The 16,570-nt window shown below is 43.3% G+C and overlaps 1 protein-coding gene across 3 annotated transcripts in view; it reads right to left on the bottom strand.

Annotated features, from left to right (window-relative positions):
• Positions 1-16,570, bottom strand: part of zfhx3b (zinc finger homeobox 3b) — a 225,595-nt gene that overhangs the window by 83,908 nt on the left and 125,117 nt on the right. For all 3 annotated transcript variants that reach the window (XM_084403785.1, XM_084403784.1, XM_084403786.1), the window contains 2 exons: positions 4,431-7,515; positions 1,264-1,760 (listed from right to left, as the gene is read on the bottom strand). In XM_084403785.1, the coding sequence (XP_084259911.1) occupies positions 1,264-1,760; positions 4,431-7,479 (3,546 nt within the window). In that variant the 5' untranslated portion in view covers positions 7,480-7,515. The remainder of the gene's footprint in view (positions 1-1,263; positions 1,761-4,430; positions 7,516-16,570) is intronic.

Raw genomic sequence — 16,570 nt, 5'->3', positions numbered from 1 at the left:
AGTTTGTCAGGGAAACAGCTGACCAAGAGTCCCTCAGCCCAGGGCAAATCTTGACAATGCTAGAATATCTCTGGCTGTAAAAGGTTTACAAACAGGAAACTTTCAATGAAGTCAATGGTAAACTGGACCTAGTCTAGGTATTTTATATCAAAATATCATAACGTAGCTCTGCCTCTGAAATCACTTTTCTTTTCAGCTGTCTTCACTAAGGTGGTGTCGGCTTAGCTAATACGTTTGGTTAATAGGCAATTATGTCCCACCCTACATTTTCTTTTCTTTTTGAATATTCTGATTCACTCAGAATTATGTCAAAGTAGGTTGCAACTACTGTAAAATTTTTGATATTTTTGTTCACTGTCCAAAGGTAAAGGAGAGTAAATAAAGGTCAAGTAAGTTTGGCCAGTGATATGCTGCTGGTGGAACGTGATTCAGTATCCAATTGACCATGTGAGAGCAAGAGATAGAAAGAAAGGAAGAATTAAGGAGAGAAGTCCCTGTGTGCAGTCGTGCCAGTCTAGGTTAAACACAGCCTGAGCTGGGCTCCTAGACACACAGGATAGGTGCCTAAATGGAATCAGGCCTGTTAGATTTATGGCCATTTGTTCAGAGAGTGTTCATCCATGGGCTATTATGGAATGATTAGTGTAGAAGGTGAAGCTCCAAGTCCAGCGAAAATCAATACGGCTGTCGAGAGCGATTCTGCCCTTCCCACTCCGAACGGTATTAGCACCAAACCTCTGTCTCTTCACACTTCTTCATCCTCTCTTCCAGCAATTTCATCAGCTGCCCTTCTCCCCACCCTACTGACCTGCCATGTTCCTCCCTCCCTCTAAGTGCCCCTGTTCTCCCCCTCTTCATTGCATGCGCATTAGGCCTTAATATACTGCACTGGGCCATCACTCATAGTCGACGGTAGAGACGGAGAGTGCTGGTCGAGTCAGTGGTACAGTAGACTAGAGGTGTTTAAAACCTGTGGATAGTATAACATTGTGTCCTAACCAGAAAGATGCTACCCTCTTCCATGTTGATCAGAGTTTCTGTCCTAACCTCCCAAAACAAGCTATGAGGCATTTTGTTGTTGTGTTGTACTGGGTAGCTCCACCCACAGTGAAATCTTATTGGAACCAATTTATTATACTTTTTTTTTTTTTTTTGTGAGATTGCAGTTTTGATCAGCATTTCTGCTTTCAGTATAGACAGAAAAATGACTTGAAACTTGTAAGCATGGTGCTTGGTTAGTATAGGACTACCAGAGTCACTCACCTTGTACAGTTTGAGACTGGCCTCGTGGCGGGAGTTGACCGTGTGCATCCTCAGTTTTTCCAGGCTGTTGGTATAGTAGTCGCAGGCATTACATTTGAGGTGCACAGGGTTGCCAATGGCCACGCACTTGAGGCGCCACTCATTGCCCTTGCCACCCTCTTTGATGTGTGCCACCAGCTGGTACTTCTGTACATGCTTGTCAGTCTTGCAGTGCAGCTGGAAGTTGGCCTTGAGCTGCGTGGTGTAGTGGCACAGCTTGCACTGGTGTGAGTCGCCCACCACCGCTCTCCACTCCTCCTCTGGCAGTGAGCGCTCGGCGCTCATGTGCAGGCCCAGTATCTCCAGGTTGTCGGTAGTGAAGCGGTTGCACACAGCACATTGGAAGAGTTTGAGGGAGGGGTCGCTGGTCTGGGATAGGCTTTCACCCAAAGTCATCAGTTCCTCTGAGACCAGCTGTCCTCCACCCAGGCGTACATCCATGGCAATGTCCCCTCCAACTGAAAGCAGAAGATACAAAAAACGATCAGTGAACAGTCAAAAGGTAACAGTGAGGGTTGGGCATTTTCTCTGTGTTGTTTTTCTCCACTCATTTCAACTTCCTCAAGAAACAGGGAAAAGGTGCATAGTGTAGCCTTTTAACAAAGAGTCATGTTTGTCTTTCCTGTCAAAGTGGATTTTCTTTCTAGGATTGCATGTGTGCATTTATTTACATAATTTTGTTAAATCAAGATTATCCTTTACTATGAGCTCAGAGAAAGAGTAAGAAAAGAGAGAGTGGAGGTGTGGATTTACACAGTCCTGCACTTACATATCCCTGCCATTAAATCAACTCCAGAGGCTGTGAGGAGAGTCTCAAAAAATAAAGTTATTCAATCATTACTGGCGATCTAAAGAGTTCCCAGTACACATTACGGTAAATCAACTACAGGCCTTTTTTCCCAAAAATAATAATATAAAAATTAGATCGTCATTGTTGAACTGGTTCTTTCACCTCTGATTGGGAATCAATGCAAACACCCTCCTGCTCGGAGCGTCTGCAAATTTATGAATTCATGTATTTTTAAGGAATGAAAAGAAGGTGTAGGAGCCGAAGAAATTAGATATTCAAAAACAGAAGCACAAGGCATCTAAGAACAGCTTGGGGAAGAGGCTAGAGGCTGAGATTTGGAGACAAGAGATGCATAGAAGCTGTTTCCTCAGTTCGCTGATCTTCAATCTGTCACTGCCCAGACTGAGCGCACCCGCTGAACCAGTATGGCTTTACACTAAATGAATTCCAGCAGCTCCTTTTATTTATTGGGGCAGCATGCAGCCTGCTCATTTCACCATTACCTTCAGCTTTTAATGCAGGGACAGAGAGACCTCTGACAATGAAAGCCATTTTAATTTCTTTCCATAAACCTCTCATGTAAACACCTGTAAATCTGTAGGTTATGTTCAGAATTCCTAATCTCTTAAACATGTCTTGTAATGAACTTGTAATATTTAGAATATTTTGCTTGTGTCAATCAATATCAATGTTTGAGTAGAGAGGGAAAATGTTAAGGAGAACACTTAACGTTAATCTAAAAGTCCAGAGATGTAATTTGTCACTTCTATGCACACATCTAAATATTTTAAATAAATGAAAGTGCACGGAACATTCCAGATTGTTTATCAAATGAACATTTCATAATGTGTTGTCATTTCTTATGTCCTGTCATTTCTTCCCTGTGAAATGTTAATTGAACATTCCCTCACTGGAAAACCAAACAAATGGCTAGCAGAGGGAGGATAAAAAATAAATAAAAAAACTATTAGTCATGGCAATCGATTCCTGTTTGTGTCTTTGAACTGGCAACAGTTTGAAACAAGTCTGTGCAAATTGTGGGCTTGTAGATGGAATGCCAAATTCTCCACTATGCTGCTGAATTACCCTCACTAGGCCCTTTTACTCCCCCCGTTTTACCTTTTTTTTTTTACTATGGTAAAGTATGTAGCTGCAATTACAAAAGCAGGAAAAAAGGACGAGTCGGTATGCAGTGGTAGCTGTATAGTATTGACATGAAAACCGTGATGTTTAATAGGAGCCTAGAGGACAGGGCCATAAGAAACACTCCCTCGGCCCCAGTCTACTCAGTCACACTATCTTTCACGAGAAACACAGGGGCAGCAAAAGGGGGAATTTCCCAGCGAAAGTGACCCAGATAGAATGACACATAGAGGATGCGAAAAATAAACTGAAGCTTGAGTGTTAAGAATATGCGTGTGCCTGTCTTTCCCACTTGCTCACTCACTATTTTTCTCTGTGTGCCTGTGTTTGTTGTGGAAGCTGAAATCAGCAAGGCTAGGATACACTAACTTGAATACATTAAAACCACATTCTCATACATCTAATTCACCAGATATGTTTATTATTATTCCTTTATAATTTTTTTAATGTGTCAGCCTTTACACAAACACATTTTTTCTTGTCTCGGGCATTAGACTTAGGATGATGTCTGTGTCATGCCTTTATCTCAAGAATGCTACATTGTACTGAAAATGCTGTGATTGACTTTTTCATTATGCTTGCTTTACAAGAAGTTAAATATTTCACTTCAGTGACGTTACTCATGTTAGTTAAAGACAGAAGAGTGAACCATTCATAAAGCATAATGACTTCTTTCCCACCACATACAATTTGTTTTCTACACTATTGGCTGAGTGGCCCCTATCTCTCTGCATACTGACACTTGCTGTCCTTCAAATACAAAGCAGCCTTATTTGTGCCTCTTCTTTATTTTTTTTCTCTTAGCTTCCCTCACACACCTTTTTAACAGTTGTTTCAGAGAGTGAGTGCATGTTAAACAAGGAAGGTGTGCCTGAAGGCAACAGGCAAAGACGGAGAGCTGTCAGCTTGGGGAAATAAAGTGTTTGTAGCTGTGTGTTAGTAGCGGTGGAGATAAAAATGTAGCAAGAGTGAGTTTACAAATTCTACATGCGGGAATGAAATAAAAATATAACGAAAAAGAAAATGTTCACCCAAATAAGATACATTTTTAATAGTTTCAATTGTAACCCAAGTACACAGGAAAGGCTCTTATTTGTGTTCAAATAATTACAGATAAATAGTTAAAAACAGAGACAATGAACCCATTGAACCCACATGGAACTGCAATGTGTTCATTGTAACTCTTTAAACTCACCTAGTGCTGGGGCCAGAGCTGCCATGTTGGGGTCCAGATGAAAACCGCCAAGCAAGAACTGGGCATCAGCTCCAGAGGGCTCCATCTTAAGGCCTGGTGGCAGGCTCATGTTTTGGGTCAAGTAGTATTGGTACAGCTCAGCCTCTGAGGGTGAAGGCATGGCCCCTAGACCAAGCCGGCCATGCTGCATTTGGGTCATGTTCTGCTGAAGCAGCATCATGTTGTGCATGTGTTTCTCACTTGTCATGTGGATGCGCAGGTTACGTGCTACATTTGTCTCATAGTCACACACTTCACACCGCCAGGTGGGCTTGCTTTTTGGCTTGGTAGGTGAAGGGGCACCACAGGGCCCTGCCATGTGGGTGGAGGACTGGGCTGGATGATGGTGGTGACTAGGATGATGGCTGCTGGCCTGGGTAGCAGAAGAGACAGGTACCACCCCACCTGGTGCATGCCCATACACCTGTTCACCAGCGGTTGGAATAGTTCCTCCATTTTGTAACGTCTGCATGTTGTTAAGATGCTTGTCAGACTGCATATGGATGCTTAGGTTGCCTTTGGTGGTAGTGGAATAGTTGCAAACCTCACAGCGGAAGGGCTTGTAGCCACAAGTGTAGCTCTCCCCACGGGCAAGGCGGGGGTGACTTTGCCCACTGCTGCAGTACATACAAGAGCCTCCAGAGTCAGGGTGTTTCTCCTTCATGTGGGCCTCCAAGGTTTGCTGGTATTTGTAGTGCCAGTTGCACTTTGGACACTTCAGTGTCTTGCACGAATTCCGCGAGTGCATCATGGTCATATGGCCACCCAATGAGCGAGAGGACCCTAGGACAGTATCACACTTTGGGCACTCCACCCCACTCCCTCCACTGCCCCCAGCCCCATGGTTCTGGTTGCATTCACTCAGTCCTGACATGTCACAAGCAGCTGTGTGATGGAGGTGTGCGTGGGCATTGGGCGAAGGGTGTGGGTGGTGATGGTGGTGAAGGTGGTGGTGGTGGTGGAGGAGGGCACCGTTGTCCTCATCTCCCTCTGCTGAGCATTCATTTGGTTCAGGAGCTGTGGCACTATCTCGATTGGCACTTTCCTCAGCAGCAGCATTGGAGGCTAAAGGGGAGGACGTGCTTGCAGTGGAGCATGCAGCCCCATCCTCCTCACCCCCTCTGCTGGCGACTGCCGCCATTGCCGGGGGGACTGTAGACCCCTGGCAGTTAAAGCTCAGAGGGAGTTCTGAGGTCCTCCCTCCACCGTCTGCAGCCATCCCATCCTCTGACCCTCTGATAGAAGAGGATGACATGGAAGCAGAGGCTTTGCTGCTAAGTGCAGGGCTGGCTGCAGAGAGACAAGCAGAAGGCTGGAGAGCGCTACTAGGCATTAATAAAGGAGATTTGGAAATGCTTTGGTTTGAGACAGCCGGTTCCCCCCCAAATCCGCCACCGCTGCTGCTACTTCCACTACAGGCCACCACAGTGCCTTCATCCTCCATCTCTTCATCTTCTTCTTCTAAAAGAAGCTCATCCTCTTCCTCTGAGGCCATCTCCTCACTGTGAAGGAGAGCCTTTCTTTCACAGGTTTCTGCATCCCCATCCTCCCTTCTATGAGTCCCCTCTTTCCCCACAGACCCCTCTGTTCTCCTACCCTGTGGCTTGGACAGAGTGTTGGAGTCTTTGGCTGGGCCTGGGGTTGACGTAAGGGAAGATGGTTTGGGGCTGCCAAGGCCCCCCAATGTGAGGAGGGCTTGTTGCTGGAGACCCGAGTCAGAGTCTTTGTTGAGGAGGCTCTCACCTCCTTCACTACTGCTGCCCCCTTCTAAATGAACCCCACTGAACGTGCCATAGAAGCTCTGGCCTGAATTTATGGGTACCAGGGTAGGCGGTGAAGGAGAGTTCTTATTTTTTGGTTCTAGGAAGCTAACGAGTGGCTCTTTGTCTTTCCCGATGCCCTGTATAATGGCTGATGCATGCTTGTCGCCTAAAAGCCTGCGCTCATCCTCACACAGGGTCATGCGATGGTCATGGACCGCATGAGTGACAAAGGAGCGCGCGTAGCCAAAAGACAACTTGCAGAGGAAACACATGAGGATGGGCTTGCCTTTGCCATAAAGGGCCAGGCCGTCAAATTTGGAGAAATCCACGTTGTTGGGAACATCTTTGGATACACAGGACTTCTTGGCAGACCCATCGCTGTTCAGGTAATCTTTGTTGCTTTTGTGCCGCACATCAAAGACGCGGAAACTGTGCAGGACAGGACTGAGGCCTGCCAGGGTTGAGGTATTGGGGAAACCTTGGTCTGAGGAGCCGAACCATTTTCCGAAAGACGAGGCTATATGGAACGTGTTGATGATCTGAGGGTACACTGAAGAAGAGGTCCCAGCCGCCTCCCCTGTCTTTCCCCCACTGGGGAGAGAGTTTGAGGGGAGCAGGCCTGGTTCCATGCTCCCATCGCTTTGGATCAGCTGGCTGAGACTTTCCACAATGTAGGCAGAGCCATCAGGCTGGTATACTATCTCTCCAGCCAGGTTTTCCACATCACTACTCTCTTCTTCCTCCTCTTCCTCTCCTTCTTCGCTCCCACTCTCTGTGGCTCCCCTCCGATGGGAGGGCTGTTGCCGCATGAGCATGGGCATACCCCCTCCACTTGGCACCATAGGTACACCAGGGAAGGGCTGCAGACTAGGAAAACAGCTGTCAATCTCCATTTCATCTAAGTCTTCCAAATCTTCGTCCTCCTCTCCACAGCTCACTCCCTCCTGTTCCTCCTCTAACCCCTCTCTTTTGGGGTGCAGCCGTCTGGTAGTGGAGTTATCGCTGGGAGCCTGTTTTTGCTTCTGCTGCTCTCTCACAGCCTCGCAGGGTGTACTGGGATTACGTAGCTGGGCTGAGTGGGATGCAGAGAGAGACAGGGGCTCCAAGGAAGGGGGCTGGTTGAATGGTGGGACCTGTGCGTTAGGGTGATCGTTCCAGGGTTGTGGATGGTGCTGCTGCTGGGAGGTGGCAGAGGAGCCAAGTCCATCGTCTGTCCCAGAAACCACGGGAGACTCACAGCTTTCCATGCTGAAGCCTACATGAGGCGTTCATCGCATCCAGGCCTGATGAGAAAAGAGAAAAAGAGACAGGATTAACCCACTGCTTGAAACATATAATGTCTCAGAAAGTAAAAAAGTACATAACAGACACCTTTAATATTTTCCTTTCATTGTTTCTATGCAAGCTAATTTTCAGTCCTGCGATGCTGAACATTTAAAGAGCCATAAGAAGCATCTTGATAAATGGTGAAGCAATGTACATATATAGAGAGTGATAGAGAGTGGGGAACAGTATAGTAGATTAGATGAGAAACAAAAGTATGAGATATAATGGTGGAAAATGACAGAGTGCTCATTAGGTTAGATTAGGTACTTAAACAATACCTCAGACAAGCACTAATAAGGCAGCTCAAATGCTTTATCCTGTCATATCAGCCAGTTACCATCTTTTATCTAGACCTTACACACAACACCCAGAGTCTGCTATGTTCTAAATCCTGCATACATTTTTTTCTTCTTTTTTTTAATTAACGTTGGGTCTGAGAAACACAGTAACAGAATAACTTAATGGATAAAAAAGCCCCATTGTGCTGCTAATTAGACACAGTGAAACCCGCCATCAGCACATGATCCATCTCACACCCACAGAAAGAACTGAAGGTTACAAAAATATATTAGCCACGCTGTTTTAGGACCTCCATTATAGAGAGATCCCACACACAGAACACACTGCATGGGAATAAGATGCATTTAGTTGATGTGTATATGATTTTTACAGCAAGACATGCACAACATACACAGAAAGATTGGTTTATATTATTTTTAAAGCCTTAAATATAACAATGTTGGTACTCCAAATGCAGTATAAAAATCTAGTATCCAATAACTTCCACACTTAGCCTGGATTCAAACACTCCTCTGCCTCTGAAATAATAAATGGGAGCTGAACTTTCTGAGGGTAGTGCTGCCCCGAGCAAGGAAAGAGCCATGAGCACGCCACAATTTCAAGCAGGCGATAAAGGAGATAAAATGATAGTGAGAGATACTGCTGAGCTAATAATTTTAATAAAGGGATGCAGGCAGCATTGATTAAAGGGGGCAACCGGACTGAAACCAATAACTCTGGCCTGCCCTTTCACCCTCCATTGCTGAATATTACATGAGCAAAGTTTCCCGGCAGCACGCTAACCACCGTGTCTTGCCTTATTAGCACATTCACTGCCTGTACTTGATTTATTTACTTATTTACTTAGGGATGCAAATTTCAGAAGTGATCAGACACTGTGTCTGTGGCCCCACCCCCACGTAATGTATTAACATGAGAGCGTTTGGCTGGGGAGATTGATAATGTTTGATTCCCTCTTCATGAATGTCTGATGAAAATTCGACACCCCTCAACTCTAACACACAGAGTCACCCACCCCTCCCCCACCCATCCAAATCACAATGTGTGCATGCACAGCCTGCAAACAATGCCCATATATATGCAAGTTAATTATGGTGGTTTAATTCCATATCATTTTAACAGTAATGAAACATGAAACAGAACAATAATGTGTATTTCGTCTAATTAAACAAACACCCAATATAAATAATGAGGTTGTTATTGACTAAAACATAAAGATTTAAATACTCTGAGAGTTGTAAATGGTTAATGCCAAGTTAAAGTGCTTCTCCATCATTCCAGCACAAAAGAATTAAGTCAATCAACAACAATAAGCTTAAATTCTGACAGAATGAGTCCTCAAATAAACTCAATGCTGCTGCAGCATTATGGGACTGTATATAATAGATGGGGTAGAGAACTACTTAAACTGTTAAACATAAACAGCTTAAAGATTATGACTCACAAATGGTCATTCCTGAAAATCTGCTATGATACGCTTTTCATTTAACGCAAATGAGATGGCTTCCTTTAAAGAATTAAACAGTGCTAGAGAGTGGCGGCCCAAGCCGTCTGGGCGCGTCTGCTGCTTACTGAAAACAGGATTGCCCTTTAAAATGGAGATGGTCTAATTCAATAACCCACAGTGGTTACTGATGTGCAATAGGATTGTCTGGAGTCTGCCAGTCGCAGATGGGCGGGCAGATATAATGTAGTTTGTCCGCTCAAGGTTTGCTTCCGAAGCAACACCTGTTTGAAGAAGGGAATCTTTAATCTCACTGCACTAACGAAGGCTCAGACAGACAAGCAGACGCATACTCAGTTAACAACAGGAAATGAGTATTAAGCTTTCTTCTCACCCTGTACATGAGCCTTTTGCTCAAATATGTAATGGCACAGCAGATAAGTCAAACACACCATAAATATCTTTTTTTCTCCTTGATATCCTATACATTCTGTCATGAAGGCATCATCTTTAACAGTCTGCTCTATTAAGGCATGAGGCAGGACTTTAAGGGTTTCTCAGAGGCACATAGAAACTCGTCTCAACTCAAATTAGGCAGAAAGGAAAACATTCCCTTTTAATCAGCCAAACAAAGTAGATAAGGTTTTTAACGATAAAAAAAGCACAGTACATAAAGAAAGCTGTTAGAAGCTGGTCTGGTTGTCATTTAGAGGGGATAGAAATTGAGATAAGTTTTTATTTATGGGTCCTTTCATTTGGTGGGATTTACTGGCTAAGCAAGAAGGGAATTAAAGGCTAAGGAGCCGTCTGATTATACGCACGCACAATCACCTGCCCAGGGGACAGGCCTCCAGAGGCCCAGTGCTCCCTCTCCTCTCCTGGGGAATTAACTCCTGCTCGGCCCCAGCTGAGAACGGCCATGGGGTGCGGCCTGACCCTCACGCCCCACACCCAGCACCCCTCAATACATAAATAACGTATCCTTCCAGAGAATATCAGTGGAAGAAAAAGGCTTCATCATCACCTCCCTGTGGTCTGCAGCAGGCCTTGCTTTTCTTTTCCCATTTCCCGCCAGATCTAGCCATCGCACAGGCTGGCCACTACAGGGTTAGGGCGCTTATTGAAAAATCAATGGCATAAATGCTAGGCAAGTTACAGGAAGATATGGGAAGGAAAGGTTCCTATTGATAAAGCAGGGAGGGCCCTCTGATTTTGCAAAAGGGGGATGTATTCATTAAAGCTAGGTGAGAAGGCTTAATCTTTGAAGTATGGCCAATTGAATTGCAAATATATGTCACCCCACTACTGTATTGTCAATCTTAATGCTAAGTTCAGGTGTCAAGTACACTATTCTTCTTTAGTAAAGGCACTGTAATGTATTGTAACGTTACAGAAATTTCAGTTTCAAAAATATGTATCAGCGCTCTCAAAATATTGGGTCAATATAGTTGAATACATGTGTGAGCATAACTCATTATATATTTATAAAAGGACAATGAGGTAGATTAAGCAGGTTCTGCAGCAGTGCTCTTTACTCCTATTTTTTATAATGTAACATTCTCCTCCCATCATATGTCTCAGCCAATTAAAGCAAATAAATCAAAATCAAAGTAAATATAGTTATTCAATAAATAAATAATAAATATTATGAATACGATGTGTTTGTTGTTGATTTAAAGTGAATTACTGTGTAATAAAGGATATAATAAATATAATAATAGTATAATATGATAATGCATCGGTACAGGTTTAAAAACACGTATGCACCACAAATAATTAACCCTGCATTTATTGCTATATACGCATTTATTAAAAAAATAATGTCAATTCAATCAAATAAAAAAAAGAAAAATAATAATAATAACACTCAAGTGTCTCATTTGCCAAATGATTAATAGTGACATCGGTGATTGAATGCCATGACTCGTATAATTCAAAAAGCACTTCTGCAGAAGTTCCACACTGGGTATTTTCAGTCAGCATTTATTCAAATTCAGCTTTATTAGTGAGCAAAGGTAAACAGAGAGGACTGAAAAATTCCTCCACCTTCTCTTCCTTGTCCTGAACGTTTAATGTAGACACAGCGACACTTCAGAGGAGTTGCTGCGTCAGAAGGCAAAAAGTCACCTCAGGTCGATGGCACTCTGGCTGTAAACACAGCTTCCCGTAAAATCAATGATCTTTAGTTCAAGCTATCAGTCTGTGCAACAGAAATAGCAGTGGCTGTGATGAGACTGAGGCTGTGGAGAGAGGGAGGAAAAGCGATAGAGAGAGAAAGAGAGATCAGTACAGCTTGGCTGTCGGTAAGAGATGAGAGCACAGCTATTTGCTGCTACTGCGCACAGCTGTACTGCCAACACAGCGCTGAAAACGGAGCTAAATGCCGGTTCCCAGCATGCATCTCTCCCAAAGCCACAGCCATTAGTGTGTCAGGCCGGAGTGCTCTACCTGCACGCTGGCGCTGGTTAATAGATTATGTTGGTTGTGGAAATAGGAGGTGCTCCTCTGTGACTTAATGTAACAGTAAACATCTGCAAACTCATCTGTTACTAATTGGTCTCTGGCCTGAACACAAACGAATTGATTCCGAGGTATCAATAGCGTTCCCTGTTCTAGGCGCTGAAACTGAATCTTGGTGATAATTTTCGCTCTCGGGTAACAGCATAAGATCTGTAAACGCAATCAATGTAGCAAAACAAAGGGAGCATAAAAAATGTTTTCCTGACAAGGCGTGTGATGCAACGTCAGGCTGCCTTTAGCGGCATTTATTCAGCCGATGAAATCTGGAGCGGTTTCAAAGGCAGCTGAAGGGGAATCCGCGCGCCGGCAAAGTGTCTCATCACTTTTGGTGAGTGCAAAAGAAACAGGCTCCTCGTGTAATTAGAAGTGGTTAATTAGCTGTGGGTTAATTACTCAGTTCGAAGGGGAAAGCTGGCAAAAAGAGCTGGTGGGGTGGTAGAGTGAGGGGAAAGTGGCGAACACGCAGCAGGAAGCTCCCAGTCTCCTGCCAATTAGCAGGCAGCATGGGGGGCTGGCAGAGAAACGGGGCCGGGAGTACAAATGAGCTTCACACCAGCCCACTCGCAGCCACTGAACTAATACCACACTCAACATATCCACATTCCCCTATTAAAAATGCATACTGTTGGAGATTCTCCGCTCACTGTTGTTTTTGGTAAGCGCTTCCATTTGCCCAACAGCCACTCGTTTCTTCATCGTATGCAAAGACTTAAAGGAGTGTTTTTCGCTCGGATATCAAAATATCCAACGAATAAATACCCATATAAATATGAACCATATTCAATTGAAGAATAATAATAATTTGAATATGAGTAAGGCGTTTATAAACAGGAAAATGTCGTCTTGGTTCGGACCCTGCATGCTGTCTTTCCCGCTCTCTCCTCTTAACAAATCTTACAGGAAAGTAATAGCACATTATTTGCCTCCACCTTCCCCAGTGGTTGGTTCAGATAAAGCTTTGTGTTTTGTAAGTGCATAAATTATCCCAGGGATAAAGGTATTGATGTATAATCAGAGATGGGTGATCATGTTCGTGCTGCAAAAAGCCCTCCATTCACCCCCAGGCACATTGAGAGCGCACAGCATGCTCCACAACACAGGAGGGAGGAGTGGAGAGAGCCTAGTTACTTCTCAGAAAGAGAGAGAGAGAGAGAGAGAGAGAGAGCATTTGCCTGTTTACCTATCGTGAAGAATGTTGTCTTCATGTGCCTGCCTGTACACTTTGCATTTTGGAAAGAGATAAATTCGAACAAATAATTAATTACAGGATGTTTTCTCCTGACGCATACTGGAGGCATGTTTAAGACATGCTCACTGTAATAAGAAAAAAAAAAATTTAAATAAAGAAAAAAAACTTCAAACTTGCATGTTCAAAGGGAGAGCAAGAGTTGGTCAGACAACATACAAAAAAAATAAAACACATTTAAACACATACATGTATTTAGGATAATTTATTTGAATAATTTAATTTGCAATATATCACAAAAAAAAAAAACTTAAAATATTTTACATATTATATTTGTAAAATTATAATGTTTTTTCTTTATACCTTTTGTAAAAAATACTTTGGCGCAAATATGTTATTTAATTATTAGCTAAACTATACATTTTAAATAAAGCAAATAATATATATTTTTAATCATAACTCTGCTGTTGGTTAGGGTTAGGATATAGTAATTTAATACTATATTTAACCTTAGGATTAGTAAGAGATCAGTCATTTAAAAACCATGGAAGTCAAGGATAAGTCAGCATTTAGATGGCTAGGTAAATGTGTGTGTGTGTGTGTCAAAGCCAGCCAGGCCCAAAGGCTTTCATTTTCATTAATTATCAAATCTCCTCTATTAATAGCTCAAGGAAGCGGCTCTCTCCTCTCCCGTGAGGGAGTGAGACAGAATGAGACAGACAGACAGATAGAGAAAACATAAACTTAAGTGTGGAAGGTTAGAAGAGAAATATGCAAACTACAGAGTTTTCTTTTCTCAAGCACCACGCTTATCTGTCTTGTGAAAAAGAGGGTAGTTGACTGGGTCAGATAAAGAGATTGAGTTCTGTCAACATCTAAATAATGAGACCACCACCACTACGCTTCCCTCTGACTCCTTTATGACACCACTGATTTATTATACAAATAAGACGTATTACATTTCATCTGCTATAAGGAGTCAGCCCACTCCCTCTCCGTCCTTCCTCAATCACTTCCTCCTCAACTTCCTGCTGTCCAAACATCTCCCCCACTCACATGTACCCTCACTGTTTCATCTCTCCTCTCACTGAGGCTGCAGTTAAGGCAAGTCGACCGCAAACACGGTTGTTAAGATGATCAATACCATTGAAATATTAAACCTTAAAAAGCCGCATTATTGATTGTAAGGGTGATGATAAAACTGTTCATTATCATAATCGCTGAAGCTCCATGTAAATGCTTGAGAGAGGGACTTCAGCTGCACACAGCACTATGACACTGGATTGGTTTTCCAGAGCTGTACATTTCAGGATTTGAGACCTGTGTAAGACCCTTATATTTTTTCACCCTGCAGGGTAATGCCACAATATGCTCTTCGACTATGTGCTAAACACCTGATCTTGAACCAAAGAATCAGCATCAGGCAGGATGAATAGAGTTTGGATAACCCACCTCTAATCCAAGGCCTTTTTAACTAATCTGGAAAACAAATACCTCAGTAATGACCCAGTCCTGCACCTGGTAAAACAGAGCGATGGGAGAGACAGCACCTGGAATTTGCCAAATAACCCAAGTAGGGCATTCTTAAAGGTGCAGACACCCTTTTAGTGCACCGCTGAAACAAATCCAAGCTATCAGGTGTCCCAAAAGTGACGAGAATCGTAGTGCAAGAAGAGGCAGGCTTACTCTCGAGCTTAACACTCTGTGTCAACAAGTGTAAAACTCACAAACGTTCCAATAACTGGCATGCCAGGGGCACTAAGAGTTACAGGCTAGCAAAGGTTGCACAGAAACACTGAGAGGCTTGAGGGCTGCCAGGCAGAGGAGTCACAGCGAGGCCTGGTGTTTTGTTAAACGTTTAAACCCAAGGAGCGCGATACGATCCTTCTGGATGGCATGGGAGGGCAGACTACGGAGGAAACTTGAGCGAAGAGGGCGACAGCTGTTCAGGGTTCAGGAGTCGGAAAGCAGTAACGGGGAGGGAGAAGACGAGATATACTACATGTCCTGCCCTGGCCCTGAGTATTCAAATAGTTACTGAGGATCTAATACCGGCGCAAAGGCAAGCACGCTCGCACAAACAAGGGGGATTAAAGGGTGTCCCAGTGAAACCATTCTGTGAAAGTTATTTCTTCACTCTAATTCTTCAGCGGGATATCCTGGATAAATAATTAGAGGCTATCTTTGAAGACCCTACACTGCATCTCCATTCACTCTCCACTTCACATTTGTTAAACTCATTAATGACAAAGACTTGGAAATAAAGTACTAACTCTTTCTCTTGTACACAAATACTTATTTTATGAGTTCTGGCCCAAATTCCTCTCTGCTTAGTTAAATCTCTTATCCTGGGAAAGAGCCGTGCTCGCTTTAAGCAATAAACCTCAAGGGAGGATGGTTTTCTACTGCACCCCCCACCCGCCCGACCCCCTTTAAAGAATTATGGAGTGTTAATAAAGAGCAAGAAATAATGTGTTCTTTAGAGAAACAGGGGGAAGCAAAGCTGGAGCGTTATTGGCGGTGAATGTCCAGACGTTTAAGAAAAACAAAGAGAATGAGGGAGAGCGAACGAATTACGGTTAAACATTTTTTGCAGGTCGCTTTCATAGCATAACCTACAGGTGGGAGTTTGAGGGACTGCCAGGTCGAATTAAAGAGATTCCTATTGATGTCACTAACTCTTAAAACCCAGCTATTCTCAAACAGCAGCAGAATACATCTCCAATTAGATACCCATGCTCTGACTTACTGACAGTCTATTTTTATCAGCAGACTTGTTTTCAGCAGAATCATAAACAAAAGGGCAGCTGACAGCTATAATGACATTGAAAGCTTCATTTTTACTCACAACAACCAAATTGTTAAGGTTTACACTATTATTTTCTAAACTACACAGTGCCAATCCACCTGCAGATGGTTCGTGCTCTGTAACAGTTTTCATTATCTAAGTGTATCGTTTTGTGGTATGTAGACACTACTCATAAATCATAACCATAACTACAGACGCCTGCGGTTTATCGCATTGTACAAACCTAGCCCGCAGTATTTACGAGAAAAAAGGCCAAGGCAAAGCAAGCGAAGTGACGTGCATTCTTCCTCAGCGGTGATGAAATGAGTAACTCTCAACAGAGGAAGAGAGAGAAAAACACTATGAGAATACAAGTAGTTAAGTGTGTAACAAGGTGGCCTCGAGGCCAGTGCTGAAAGATGTCGATGCTCTGGGTGAAGAGGAACGTCGAAAACAATTAATAGCCTTCCTCCAACTTGTCGAGGCACATAACGAACATTTCATTCAGCAGGCGAGCGGTAACAAAAAACTGAGCTTGGCGTGAATTTCGGGTTTACAAACTGAAAACTAATTTGATAATATGAAGGGCACTCAACGGATGCCCTACCTAGAGCCGGACAAAAAAAAGGCCAAACCAAGTACTAAACTACAAAAATGGCCAAAATACTTTTTTAGTTGATGAATTACAGATCAGTAATTTATTCAGATTTCTCTCCCATTTGATGCTATCACCATTGGTGATTCTGATTGTTTTTGTGCCATGTAAGGTCACGT

Source organism: Rutilus rutilus (genome assembly GCF_951802725.1).
Source record: "Rutilus rutilus genome assembly, chromosome: 3".
Classification (NCBI taxonomy): Eukaryota; Metazoa; Chordata; class Actinopteri; order Cypriniformes; family Leuciscidae; genus Rutilus; species Rutilus rutilus.
The sequence above is the reverse complement of the archived record's forward strand: the minus strand, read 5'-3'. Positions and strand labels throughout refer to the sequence as shown.